Source organism: Hippocampus bargibanti, linkage group LG06 (genome assembly GCF_051943395.1).
Source record: "Hippocampus bargibanti isolate YZ-2025 linkage group LG06, ASM5194339v1, whole genome shotgun sequence".
In the NCBI taxonomy this organism is placed as follows: domain Eukaryota; kingdom Metazoa; phylum Chordata; class Actinopteri; order Syngnathiformes; family Syngnathidae; genus Hippocampus; species Hippocampus bargibanti.
In genome coordinates this window covers 12,920,734-12,934,628 of record NC_142739.1, presented here as the reverse complement: position 1 = coordinate 12,934,628, position 13,895 = coordinate 12,920,734, and the positions used below count along the sequence as shown (strand labels likewise).

Sequence of the window (13,895 nt, the reverse complement as noted above, 5' to 3'; positions counted from 1 at the left end):
GCACAACCTACACCTTGGGTCTTGTCTGGTGTGGTATATCCCTGCCTCTATGGCTCTGGTGTTCAGGGCCTGCTCTTGGGCAGCCAGGATGAGTGCCTCTGTGCTGTCCTTTAGGCCAGCCCTCTCTAGCCACTGATAGGACTTCTTGAGATCAGCCACTTCTGCTATGGTTCGGTGGTACATCCCGTGTAGGGGCTTTTCCTCCCATGATTGTCCCTCTTCCAGCACCTCATCCTCTGTTCCCCATTGACTGAGACATTCTCTGAGTACATCATCCGTTGGAGCCTTCTCTTTGATGTATTCATGGAGCTTGGATGTTTCATCCTGGACAGTGGCTCTCACACTCACTAGTCCCCGGCCTCCTTCCTTACGGCTTGTGTACAGTCTCAGGGTGCTGGACTTGGGATGGAACCCTCCGTGCATGGTGAGGAGTTTTCGGGTCTTAACATCCGTGGTCTGAATCTCTTCCTTTGGCCACCTTATTATTCCTGCAGGGTATCTGATCACTGGCAGGGCATAGCTGTTTATTGCCCGGGTCTTGTTCTTGCCATTGAGCTGGCTTCTGAGGACTTGCCTCACCCGCTGGAGGTATTTGGTCGTAGCCGCTTTCCTTGTTGCTAATTCGAGGTTGCCATTGGCCTGTGGTATACCGAGGTACTTGTAGCTGTTTTCAATGTCTGCTATTGTTCCTTCAGTGAGTGAGACCCCTTCAGTGTGGACTACCTTGCCCCTCTTAGTCACCATCCGACTACATTTCTCCAGCCCGAATGACATTCCAATATCACTGCTGTAGATCCTGGTTGTGTGGATCAGGGAGTCTATGTCCCTTTCGCTCTTAGCATACAGCTTGATGTCATCCATGTAGAGGAGGTGACTGATCGTAGCTCAATTTCTGAGGCGGTATCCATAGCCTGTCTTGGCGATTATCTGGCTGAGGGGGTTCAGTCCTATGCAGAACAGCAGTGGGGAGAGTGCATCACCTTGGTATATGCCACATTTGATGGACACTTGCGTTAGTGGCTTGCCATTGGCTTCAATCCTCATCCTCATCGAGTTTGCAATGAAGGCTCTCAGGGTCCTGTTGACCTTATACAACTCCAAGCATTCAGTGTTCCACGTGTGTCGCATCAAGTCATATGGTTTCTTGTAATCAATCCAGGCTTTGCACAGGTTGGTATGTCGGGACCTGCAGTCTTGTGCGGCTGTTCTGTCAACCAGCAGCTGATGTTTGGCACTTCTAGTATCTCTACCAATGCATTTCTGTGCTTTGCTCATGTATTGATCCATGTGTCCACTTATCTTAGCCGCAATGATGCCTGACATGAGCTTCCATGTCGTGGAGAGACAGGTTATTGGCCGATAGTTGGAAGGAACTGCACCCTTTGAGGAATCCTTCATGATCCGGATTGTTCGCCCTTCGGTTAGACATCCTGGGCGATTCCCATCCATCAGCAACTGGTTCATTTGTGCTGCTAGAAGCTCGTGGAGTGCTGTGAGTTTCTTTAGCTAGTAGGTGTGGACCATATCCGGGCCTGGTGCCGTCCAGTTTTTCATACCTGAGAATCTTTCTTGTATGTCTGGCGCTGTGATGGTAACGGGGTTCTGTTCAAGGAGGTTGCTGTGCTCCTCTTTCAGAGTCACCAGACATTGTGCACTGATGTTATGTGCGACCTCCTTCTCCCATATGCCTTTCCAGTATCTTTCGGTTTCCAGCCTTCAAGGGTCTGCTTTGCTGTTAAAACCCTGCCACTGAGCGTACACTTTTGCAGGTTGTGTTGCAAACAGCCTGTTTATTCTTCTAGCCTCATTCTCTTTCGTGTACCTCTCTAGGCGACTGGACAAGGCCTGGAGCCTTTATTTGGCACTTTGGAGTGCTTCAGGTATTGTTATCTGCATGTACCTCTCGGGTATTGGCCTTTTATTCACACCACTCTGGGTCTCCGTCAATTGACTCACATCCTTCCGTGCCGCCTTGATCTTCGCCTCCAACCGCCTTTTCCATGGTGGATAACGAATCTCGTGGCTCTCACGGTTACTCTTGTAACCAAGCATCTCTAGGATCACTGATGCTGAAGCGTATATCAGCTCATTGGTTTCCGTGATCGTTCCGGTCGGGATCGCTCTCAGTGCTGCATTCACAGTTTCTATGACACTTTCAGGTGGTATTTCACAAGCCGTTGTAATTGGTTTCTTGGTTGCCCAGTTTTCATTCTTGGGTTCTAGGGTTCTCACAGCAGAGCAGACCCTCCATATATATACACAGTATTTTGGGGTGGGGGGTCATGAAAAACGCTTTTGGTCGTTAAACCCGGTTTTAAATTAATTCATCCCCACCCCCTACCACGGGCATTAATTTTATGTGGGGATTTGGCCATTTGTGGACTATCCTATCCCTGTCCCTTGCAAACAGCATTGGGGTCCACTGTTAAATCATCCTTGAATGAACATAAATTGAATACCTTGCAATACCTTATCCTGTTTTTTTTCTCAATGTAAGGTTTGCTTTCATCGCTAATGCGAGAGCAGGCGAACATGTCCAACCCAGGACCTAAGTGGATGGTGTTGGATGGAGACATCGATCCGATGTGGATTGAATCACTCAACACAGTGATGGATGACAACAAGGTACCACCCTCCTGTTCACCCATACACTTTTTTTAAACAACACATAGAATCAAAGGTGGTACAGACAGAAAAAGATGTTTCACCTACCAACAGCCATCGCATGGAGTGGCATACTTGGAACTTTTTTGCCCAGAGCAATGAATCATCTCACTGAAATGATGAGATGCTTTCATTGTATTAGTTATGTCTTGCTGATCATTACGTGGGTACAGTAAAGCTTTATATAATTTTCCAGGTCCTGACTCTAGCTAGCAATGAACGGGTTCCACTCACTTCATCGATGAGGCTTGTGTTTGAAATTAGCCATCTGAGAACAGCTACACCTGCCACTGTATCCCGAGCAGGAATCCTTTACATCAATCCACAAGACCTAGGCTGGAATCTGTGAGTCTCAAACAACAGTTATTTTCCATTTGACAATTGTGTGTAATACATTGGGTCATGTGTGTATGTTAGTATTTTTGTTCAAGAATATGTTGGTATATTCATAAAATTACCTCAACGATAAATTATTTATTTTTGCTCAGGTATATTGCCAGTTGGATTGACCAGCGAGAACGGCAAACAGAGAGGGCTCACTTAACCATCCTGTTTGAAAAATATGTCCCACGTTGTGTTGAGAAGATGCGAAAGACATTCAAAACAATCACTCCAATTCCGGAGATCTGTCTGGTACAGGTACGTCACGCGACAGCAAATATCCATTTGCTTTGCCTTCTATGAAATTCTGATGTCAGCACTTATCTATACTTCTCTGTTCTCATTTAGACACTCTGCACTTTGCTCGACTGCCTTCTAACCCCTGAGAACATTCCGTCTGACTCTCCCCGGGAACTTTATGAGACTTATTTTATTTTTGCCTGCATTTGGGCTTTTGGAGGGGCCTTGTGTCATGACCAGGTTCAGTCATTTTGTAACTGGTTAAAGGTTTTCAGTACTTCTGTTTTTTGGAAACTCGACATATAGGTGTGTAGCAGTGACGTGCGGTGCGGTTCATGGCTGTTGAGGCACTGACATCATCACAGTCAGATTTACAAACATGAACTCTACAGAGTTGCTTATTCACCATTTGATTGGCAACAGTTAATGTGTTTTGTTTAAAATGTCAGTATTCTTTATATATACAAACTGTAGTATAGAAAAAAAAATAAACGTTATTACCATGTTACCTTTACTTATAAATGAAGTCCATGCATGCTCCTCCTCGATAACTTCTTTATAGAAGCCTTCCAAATATTTCTTCAGTTTTAAAAGTCTCTCTGTCTCAATGGAGATCACTGCCAGTGAGGAAAGTCGTTCTTGATCAGTCCTTTTCTGACTGTATGTTTTCAGTCTTTTCAGTGCTGAGAATGACCTCTCCACTGATGCTGAAGTACCTGGAACAGTGAGCACGACTTGGAGCAACTTTGTCGCCTCAGGAATAGTTTCAATGAGATACTTCTGGGCCAAAAAGCTAAGAAGTTGTCCAGTAGATATACATCCATCCCTCACCGTTTGTGTGTCCGGTGTTGGTCTTCCTTTAATTATTATCTCCTGCTTCGATTGAAAGTCCAGTTTAGAAAATTCTTACAATTTAGACATGTAATCCTCCATTCTGAAAATAAGGCCAAGCAACACGAAAAAATGACTGGATGGTTGCACTTAACTTGCTCACTGTTTACTGTAGCTTGCTGTCACTAATTCTATTATTCTGCAGCCGAGGAGTCGCAAGAAGAATCTCTGGAATCACCAGCGCCCCTTGTCATGAGGCAGGAGAACTGTGTGCCTCACATATGCACACAGTTTTGATAAAATCAAAATACAGTGACACCTCAATTTACGAACTTAATTGGTTCCCAGACAGAGTGTGTAAGGCGAAAAGTGTGTATCTCCAAAAAAAATTTCCCATAGGAAACCATTAAAATTGGAATAATCCATTCCCGGGTTTCCATAAAATATAGTTTTTAACTAAATAAGCCTTAAAACTACACACAACATACCTTACTCTATGTATAATAAATGTACTATTGTATTGTAATGAAAGAAATACACTGCATTGTATCATAAAGTCACAAAGAGAGGCACATTAATGAGGACTATAATTAAAGAAATAAACTGTGCTGTAAAATAAAGTTTTATTTACCTTTTTGATGGTCGTTAATGGCTTATGGAAGGACAGTCACCTTCCATAAGGACTGTTGGTGGTCATTTTTGCTGATTAAAAACCTCTTAATTGACACCTGTTGCTTTCTGACTTGTTAGGTCTCATGAAGCTGAGGCATCACATTATAGTTCATCATGTTGATGATTGTCATAGCCAGTCTTTTCTGGATGGAACTGTTCGGTAAAAGCCTGCACATAATTCCAATTTGCCAACATTGCCTTCTCCTCCTTGCCCTCAGATGTTCTCGAACCACCCGTTACTGGCTTTAAAATCCTCAATAAGCGCCGAACTTCCAGGTTGGCGCATGGCGATATCGGTGTGAATTAGCCGTGCTTTCTCGCATAAAATAGCTTTACTCACGCTGTCGCCAGATAGCTGCTTTTTGTCAATCCAAATTAACAGAAGTTTTTCAACTTCTTCGATTGCTCGAGACAGTCGCTTTGAGAGCACGGAAACACCTTTTGCAACAGATGCACCTTTGATGGCTTCTCTGTTCCGGAGAATGGGAGCAATGGTTGACTTAGCATAGCCATGCTCGGCCACTAAATCACACAAACGCACACCTCGTTCGTGTTTTTCAATTATCTCCTTCTTCTCAGCGACGGTGATTTTATTTTGTGTCTTCTTGGGCTGAATACGAGGCTGTGGTGGGTTTTTTTTTTCGGTCCCATCATAGTAAAATTATCAGCAAAGAGCTCCAAGTAGGCGATCGACATGTGCATTCAATGAGAGGGGGTGTGCAAAGTAGCGCCGGCTGGAGCGCTGTTTGGTCGTGTGCTTCCGCCGAAGATCACTCCGACAGCCGTGGTGGGTGTGTATTATGAAAATAGTGCTTATTATAAGGTTTAATTTTCATAAATTTGACGTTCTTAAGACGAAAAGTTTGTAAGATAAGGTGTTTGTAAGTTGAGGTCTCACTGTAAAATAAACACTGTAGTACATTGTTTATGATGTACAGTGACTGTACATTATATACACCAGCTAAACTGTAGAAATTTAGTTCATAGACTAAAAGTGTTTGAACACTTTATAATAGCGATATGCAGAGGGACAGCAATGCGGTCTCACTGCAGAGCAAGCCAACACAGTTAGCATAGTCTTTTGAAAACAACTCCAAAAATGGTGAAGTTAAATGGAAATGAACTTTAAAGTAAAAATCACTAAATAAATATAACTTTAATGTATTTTTTCATTTGATATTTCCATGATTTTCCATTTTCCATGATGCTCCCCTGCACGTCACTGGTGTGTACATACCTAAAATGTATGTATCTAGTTTCAATTAACTCATCTACCAACTTAATATGTGCACCTAGGAGATTTTGATATCGACGTTAGTATTTGTTCTAATATGTACTACCAGTTTTTCTTACTTCATTTCGCATTTTGTTTACCTTAGTGCTAAAACAAATGTACGAGCATATGTAATAACGATTGCCCCTACGGAATTATACATAAGACAAATGTTGATAGTTGAATAATCTAAAATTAAGGTTAAAAGTTGTTTTTTTATTTAGACTGGACCTGTGCATTGAGAGTATTTATAATGTTCTGAAATGTTTTCTAATTATCTAGCTCTATGATTACCGAATGGAGTTCAGTCAGTGGTGGACCAAAGAAATGAAGACGGTGAAGTTTCCAACACAGGGGACAGTCTTTGACTTCTTCATTGATCCTCAAACCAAGCGCTTTCTTCCTTGGACTGACATTGTGCCTTTTTTTGAAATGGAAACTGGCACACCATTACAAGTGAGAATACACATTATTATTATTATTATTATTATTATTATTATTATTATTATGATTATTATTATGATCATTATTATTATTATTATTATTATTATTATTATTATTTTCTTTTTTGGTGGGGGTATTTCAAAAATGGCATACTTTTTCACAGGTTTGACTGAATATCAAACACATGCTAATTAAAATTTCGAAGAGAAATAACCAAGAATCAACAATGAAGACATTAAAATTGAACATACGCCTCATTGAACATAATAAGAAAGGCTCGTGTCACTTTGAGAGGTTATGGCAGGGGTGTTCCAGTGGTTGATAGGCTTGCCACTGTGTGTGATTACCATCTACTACACCCCATACCAATCTGTGTGGGGATGAAGGTTTGAGCAACAAGGCTTGAGCTATCACCCACGCTCTGTTGTCTTTCTTTATGCTCCTGTATACAGCTGTGAATTCTCCAAAGAGTCTTGCTGAGACTTAATTAGAGGGGTTTTGTTCCCAGCAAATGATGCTATTATGACAGAATAGTTGTGGTATCCTGGCGGAATGCAAGACATTATAAATCACATACAATTCACTGAACACATGTCTGTCAATAAATCACTCCAAAGAAAGCTTTAATAACCGTGTATGTTTCTGTTCCCTGTCCTCCTGCGGTTTGTATGATTGTAGGCTGTTCTAGTACACACAGCAGAGACGTTGCGTCTGCGCTACTTCATGGACTTGTTGCTGGAGCGGAGACAGCCCCTGATGCTTGTAGGGAACGCTGGAGTGGGGAAAACTGCACTTGTCAGGAATAAGTTAGGTGGACTGCCAGAGAGTTACACAACTACAAAAATACCCTTCAACTACTACATAACATCTTTGGCATTACAGGGTGAGTTGGGGAGGATGTTTGTGGTTGCACATTTTAATAAGCAGTACCGCCATCTGCTGGTAGTTTCGAACTGCTTTTAGAGAGGAACGATCTTATTGTTCATTTGTCCCCCCCTCAAAAAAAGAAAATATAATTTGGTTTTGTTGCTTTTGTAGAGTTCCTAGAACGGAAGTTAGAAAAAAGAGCAGGCAGGAGTTACGCACCTGCAGGCAGCAGAAGGCTGGTGTACTTCATTGATGATATAAACTTGCCAGCTGTCGATCCCTATGGAACAGTGCAGCCACACACACTCATAAGGCAACATCTGGATTATGGGCACTGGTATGATGGCATATATTTATTTCCGTTTGATTTCAATGCTACATTGTAATGCATTGTTGGCATCAACCACAGGTACGATAGACATAAATTGTCCTTAAAAGAAATAAACAACACACAATATGTTGCCTGTATGAACCCAACTGCTGGGAGCTTCACGATCAACCCAAGACTTCAGGTATGTTTAAAAGGGTAAAATGTCAGTATAAAAAATAGAGGGTTATTCTTAAAGGGGTATACTTCCAGCATGCTTACTGTTGTGCACAGGACAATTAGAAACGTGATGTTAACACACTGTGATTCACTAAAATTGCAGCCAAGTGGTGGTACCGTTAATTTTGGGATGATAATCTGAAATGAATTTATTAAAATGTTTTGATGCAGGGATACCAATACAGTTTAGGACTATCATTATTATTTTCAAAGTCAAGGTCTTCTTCATTTCCTTTCGGATTTTCCCTTCAAGGGGTTGCCACAGCAAATCAGTGTCCTCCATCTTTAGAGGCTTGATCTGCATGTTTGTTTTGTTTTCAAAGTCAAGGTAATGTAATCTTTTTCTCAACAGAGACATTTCTCCGTGTTTGCGGTAAACCTTCCTTCATCCGAAGGTCTGATGTCCATCTTTGGACAGATCTTGAGCTGTCACCTGACACAGCAACACTTCAGTTTGCCAGTTCAGAAGAGCATTGCTGCTGTTCGCCAGGCTGCAGTAACACTCCATCACAAGATGGATCTCTGCTTTCTGCCAACAACTGTCAAATTTCACTATACATTCAATATGCGAGATTTGTCTAACATCTTTCAGGTAATGCCAATTACAGTATTGGAAATTTTTGAAAGATGGATAAAATATTTATCTGGCTGCGTGTGGTTCAGGGTATCCTCTTCGCTGAGCCAGAGAATGTGCAAAATAGTGTTGATCTTGCTTTGCTTTGGCTCCACGAGTCATGCAGAGTCTACTCTGACAGGCTGTTAAATGTCAAAGACATACAGCTCTTCCGGAAGCTACAGATGGACACTGTGCATGAGTGCTTTGAGGTGCAATACAGATTCAGATTTCCAAATATAGTCACCCACCACTAATGTCACTGATCAATTGTCCGAAATAAAATTATAAATGGTATGTTTCTTTATCTAGGGCATTGAAAAAGAGAAGGTGACAAAGCAACCCCTAATCTTTTGCCACTTTGCCCACGTGGGCAAGGAATCCTTTTACACTCGTGTCACAGACTGGTGTATGCTCAAGACTATTCTCACTGGCGCCCTGGAGAGCTACAATGAACTCAATGCAGCCATGAATCTTGTGCTATTTGAAGACGCAATGCAACATGTGTAAGTATTGATGTATAGCACGTGACCAGAGTGAGTGTACATTTGACCGTTTTTTAAAGCTTGTTTTAGCTGAAAAAGAACACAAGTAATTTTTAGTAATTTAGTAATTTAGACAACTTAATCGAAAAAATGTCTTGTTACCAGCTGCCGCATCAGTCGTATCATGGAGTCTCCGTGCAGTCATGCCTTACTAATCGGGGTTGGGGGCAGTGGGAAGCAGAGCCTGACCCGTCTGGCTGCCTACATTTCCTCTGTGGAAGTCTTCCAAATCACTTTACACAAAGGTTACAGCATCCAGGACCTCAAGGTAAACGCACATGCAAGATTATATTAATTCCCTTATAATGTCATAAAGTGTGCTTTTCCCTAAATGTTCTCTTAACACATCCTTGCATTTTTGTATGTACTGTATTATGTTTTCTTTTTTTTTTACAAAAACAAATAAAATAAAATCAATTATTTCCCAGTCGCTGCATGCATGATATTGATTTATTTCCATTTTGTTTTGCTGCTCTGTTGATGCAGGAAATAATTGTCAAATACCATAATATACCACTAGGAAATATTTCAACACAGTATCTTGTGTGTTGCGGTTGTAATAATTTTTAAAAACATCTGTGGCCATAATGTGAGTTATTATATTGATTAGTGTAGGATGCTTCATCGTTCCCATTTATTTGTGTTCATATCATTTGTGGTTTTACTCAGGTGGATCTAGCAGGATTGTTGCTGAAGGCTGGTGTGAAGAATCAGCGTGTCGCTCTCCTTATGACTGATGCACAAATACCCGATGAGCGCTTTTTAGTCATTGTGAATGACTTTCTGTCATCAGGTCTGATCCTTATTTCGCAATAATTCCTGTTTGATGCTCCTGTAGTTTTTTGTGTTTATTTCGGATGAAATAAATGTTTACATTATTCACTCTATTAAATTGTTGGGAAATCTTCCACTGCACAGCCAATTAATATTGATCCTCGTAGTTCTAGTGTTTTCTAATGGCTGCAACTCTCTGCAGGAGAAATCCCCGATGTTTTCAGTGAAGAGGAGATTGAAAGAATTGTGACCGCTGTGAGAGTTGACGTCCGTGCTCTTGGGCTGCTTGACACCAAGGAGAACTGCTGGAGGTTCTTTACTGACAGAGTCCGCCTTCAACTGACGGTTCGTTTATCTACAAACCTAGCACCTCATCACGAATCCCCCCTCCACCCACTCTGACCAAAGCCACGACACACCCTCATAATGGCCTCAAGCGCAATTCTCACACAACACCATTTGTCATGGCATGCAATTAGAAAAGTCAATAGTTGTGATAAATAGTTAAAGGGAATGCATTTCCAACAGTATCGAAATAGCAGCAATAGCAATACTAAGCAAGCATAAACTGTATTTATAGAGCACTTTCAAACAGACAAGCTGCGTACAAAGTGCTGTACATGGACAACTAATATATAAAGCAATAAAGCATTCACAAAGATAGTAGAAAGCACCAGGGAGTAAAACTAAGATCAAGTCTGAGTCATGCTGAGTCAAATGCCAAAGAGTACAAATGAGTTTTGCATTGTTAGCTGGATTTATTCACATGGGGTGTTGCTGTTATGCAAAATGTTCTTTCGAAGTTAATGCAAAATCAAATGATATTCAAAAAGAGTTGATAAACGTATCTATTCATGAGAAATACGCTCCCTTTGCTGCGCTTCTGCTTGTTTGTCTCTTCTCTGGTTGTGGAAGAAGTAGCAGATGGGTAGTTTTATTAATTTATTGTATTTATTGTTTTTGTTTTTGTCTTATTTTATTGTTTATTTATTTATTTTGATATTGCTATTCCATCATGGTTTCGCAAAGCTCTTGAAGCCGAGAGTCACAGGTCATCATAATGGTGTAAGGGTGTTCCTGCTTGGAGTTTGCCTGCAAGTGCATTTCAAATGATTTCCACCTGATTACTCCTTTAGTTGATAATTTGTCCTCAGGCACTCAGATTTCTTACAAATCCTCAGGCACTCAAATTTCTTACAAATAATAGGAGAGGCATATTTTAAATAAATATAAGGTATTGATGACATAATTTGAGTGTCATTGCCTGATCTGCAAACTTTCAGACGTCTATATAGATTGACTTATTTTTCTATTTGTGATTAAACCAGAATGCACCATCACAGAGTACAATATGTAACATACATATGTTCTTGCGTTTGAGCTCTTCACACCTGTTGTTTAAGGGCATTACGTGTGACAAGATAAATTAACAGCAGGCAAACTGGGAGGTGAAAAGGAAGGAAATTCTTCTGCGGGTCCACACATTTGCCATCCAACTACTCAATGTGCCAGGGTCTCGGGTCGTGGCACCGTCTGCTTGATCGAACTGGTGAAGTGCACAACTGCTTGCTAAAGTGAAACAAGAAGGAACTGGAGGGAATCGGAGGTTGCCAGTAATCTGTTTACCTTTAGGATGTTTCGCATGATGTTGCTATATCGTAGCGTATATGTTGATTTTTCTCAAATCACTGAAACTGACATTGTTAAAGCAAAGTAATCTTGCAAGGAAAGGAGGAGGAGGAGGAGGACTCTTAAAAGGAGTCCAAGATGGCGCCCGAGTAGGCAGCTGTCAGCAAGTGCTCTCATGAGCCTTGCTTTATTTTTGTTGTTTTTGTCTTTTTTGTGTTTTCACCTTGTGCTGTTGTGCGTCGTGTGGAATGGATACGGATTGGCCACGACATTCATGAAGGAGGAGACTGTGCTGAGCGGTTGCGCCTTTTCGGCAGCATGAATATGCCAGTACTGTTTTTGAATGGGAGGAATGTTGGTGCCATTCGACTGGCTTCGCTGGACAGCTCGGGGCCTTTTTTGCACCTGTAATGGGCAGCATCTTCACAGCCCCGCTTTGTTCAATGGAAAGGTCGGTGCTGTTGGACAGTCTGCGGCTGGATGGATGCATGGCTTGAGGAGCCCGCTATAAGAAGAAAGGAGCGTCAGCGCAGATCGCCGATGCGGATGTGGAACTGTCGCGGCTGGGAGTTGAAGCAGATTTATGTGGGACAGGAAATGTAAGACAATGTCTTTTTGTCAATGGATGCTACAGCTGCGTGTTTGCTTGTAGTCGGCGTGCACATTCCACCATGATGTCCCTGATCCACTGGTGAAAAGATGCTTTGATCCTCTCCTCTTTCATCTAGAACTGCTTTATGTAACAAAGAGGGTACAGAAAGTGCTAAAGAATGAATGCCTCTCTGTTGTCATATTTGTTTTTTTTGTTCTTTTGACTTCAAGACGGTGCCGCGAGAGTGGCTGCCTTTCCAGCAGCTCATGTATTTTGTTTTTCTACTTTCATTCCTTTTATCGCTTTGCTGCTGTGACATGTAAATGTCTCTACTGCAAGACTAATCAAGGCAAATCCAATCCAATCCAAGATATCATTATGCATTCTGTAATTTGTTTGATGTCTCTTTCCCCTGTTCTTTTTGTTGTAGGTGGTCTTGTGTTTATCGCCGGTGGGAAGTGAGCTGCGACTAAGGGCCCGTCGATTCCCTGCACTCATCCAGTGCACAACCATTGACTGGTTTCATCCTTGGAGCTCGGATGCGTTGCAGTCAGTCAGTTACAGATTTATCCAAGAGATTGATGAAGTTGAGGTAACACCGTAGAAGCCACAATACATTTTTTATAGCTTGATTTTGAACACATTTGTGCATAACCGGTAATACATTGCAAGAAAAGTAGCTGTTATCAAAGATGCAAATGTATTTTCTCAATGGCACAGAATGGAGTAGACGATGAAGGCCCTTTTAATTACCACAGTGCAGCTACATTAACATTTTTGTAGATCCCTCATCATTAGTTCTGTGTTGAGATTCTGACAAATTGCCCAACACATGCCCAAAGACGACGAGTGTACGCATCACATTGTTTTCCATCATATCAGTGAAGCGCTCACAGTTCAGGATCATTTATGCTAATGAGCAAAAAGTGATTAAGCGCATAATGACCTACTAAATAGGCACAGCTGTCACAACCAAGTGTCCTCACGTGTAAGTATGTGCCAGATTGCTACTTTCCACTGAAGCGAGTGTGCGCATCTGTCCCTGCATGTGTGGATGTTGATCAGGGACTAAAAATAAAAGCACTGACTGAAGTGGTCATGACTTGATGACTTGCATGATACAGTACAGTGAACATTGAGCTGTTACCACATATTTGTACTTACTTTTGAAAAGGTGAAACACAAAATAGTTTTGACTCATTATTAGCTACTGTCAGAGATATGACAGTCAGACACTGTGGACAGAGACTCGCAACCATAAAGATTGTCCCTACTGCCGGCAGGAAACTCAGTCACCCATGACATACGTCTGAATTCTGCGCCCCTCTGCCAAGCTATTTATTGAGAATACATGCAAATTAAAGTGATACATTAGTAAAACATAGTTTTCTTGTCTGTCTGTGTAAGCTCTCAGTCGTACAGGAGTGGTCCATCGATGAAAAGGTTTCTTCAGCCGTCATCTGTACTTCTTTGAAGATGTCGGAAGTTTCGTTTCTTATCCGAGATGCTTCTTCAGCGAACTAAAGTCTTACTGGTAGTTTCGGCCCGATATATACAGTAAAGTCTCGTTATATCGATATTCTCGGGAGTCGGAAAAAATATCGATATAACCGGACTATCGATATATCCGATCCTGCGGCATGTAAATTTTCTCCTTGAGTTCATAGAAATAGTATCGTAATAAGCAGTACTATCGATATAACGAGACTTTACTGTATATCCCTGCTGTCCAGACATGGCGGTGCCGGACTCTGCAATGATAGGTCCCTGCTCTCAGGTTGGGGGGAGCAGAGGACTACTCCCTGCGGCTCCACTGATTCTTC

At 41.7% G+C, this 13,895-nt stretch overlaps 1 protein-coding gene and 1 pseudogene across 2 annotated transcripts in view; one reads left to right on the top strand and one right to left on the bottom strand.

Annotated features, from left to right (window-relative positions):
- Positions 1–1,150: 1,150 nt before the first annotated feature.
- On the bottom strand, positions 1,151–2,210 carry LOC148896536 (uncharacterized; annotated as a pseudogene).
- A 292-nt stretch (positions 2,211–2,502) lies between these two features.
- The window catches only part of LOC148896535 (dynein axonemal heavy chain 11-like), a 37,743-nt gene continuing 26,350 nt past the window's right edge, over positions 2,503–13,895 (top strand). The window contains exons 1-15 of one of the 2 annotated variants that reach the window (XM_088998148.1): positions 2,503–2,625; positions 2,861–3,009; positions 3,153–3,303; positions 3,394–3,525; positions 6,344–6,517; positions 7,184–7,388; positions 7,544–7,709; positions 7,782–7,884; positions 8,272–8,511; positions 8,583–8,744; positions 8,845–9,038; positions 9,183–9,345; positions 9,747–9,870; positions 10,054–10,196; positions 12,503–12,664. In XM_088998148.1, the coding sequence (XP_088854274.1) occupies positions 2,515–2,625; positions 2,861–3,009; positions 3,153–3,303; positions 3,394–3,525; positions 6,344–6,517; positions 7,184–7,388; positions 7,544–7,709; positions 7,782–7,884; positions 8,272–8,511; positions 8,583–8,744; positions 8,845–9,038; positions 9,183–9,345; positions 9,747–9,870; positions 10,054–10,196; positions 12,503–12,664 (2,379 nt within the window). In that variant the 5' untranslated portion in view covers positions 2,503–2,514. Of the gene's footprint in view, positions 2,626–2,860; positions 3,010–3,152; positions 3,304–3,393; positions 3,526–6,343; positions 6,518–7,183; positions 7,389–7,543; positions 7,710–7,781; positions 7,885–8,271; positions 8,512–8,582; positions 8,745–8,838; positions 9,039–9,182; positions 9,346–9,746; positions 9,871–10,053; positions 10,197–12,502; positions 12,665–13,895 lie in introns of those variants that run through there. The other variant, XM_088998149.1, reaches the window with a different exon arrangement.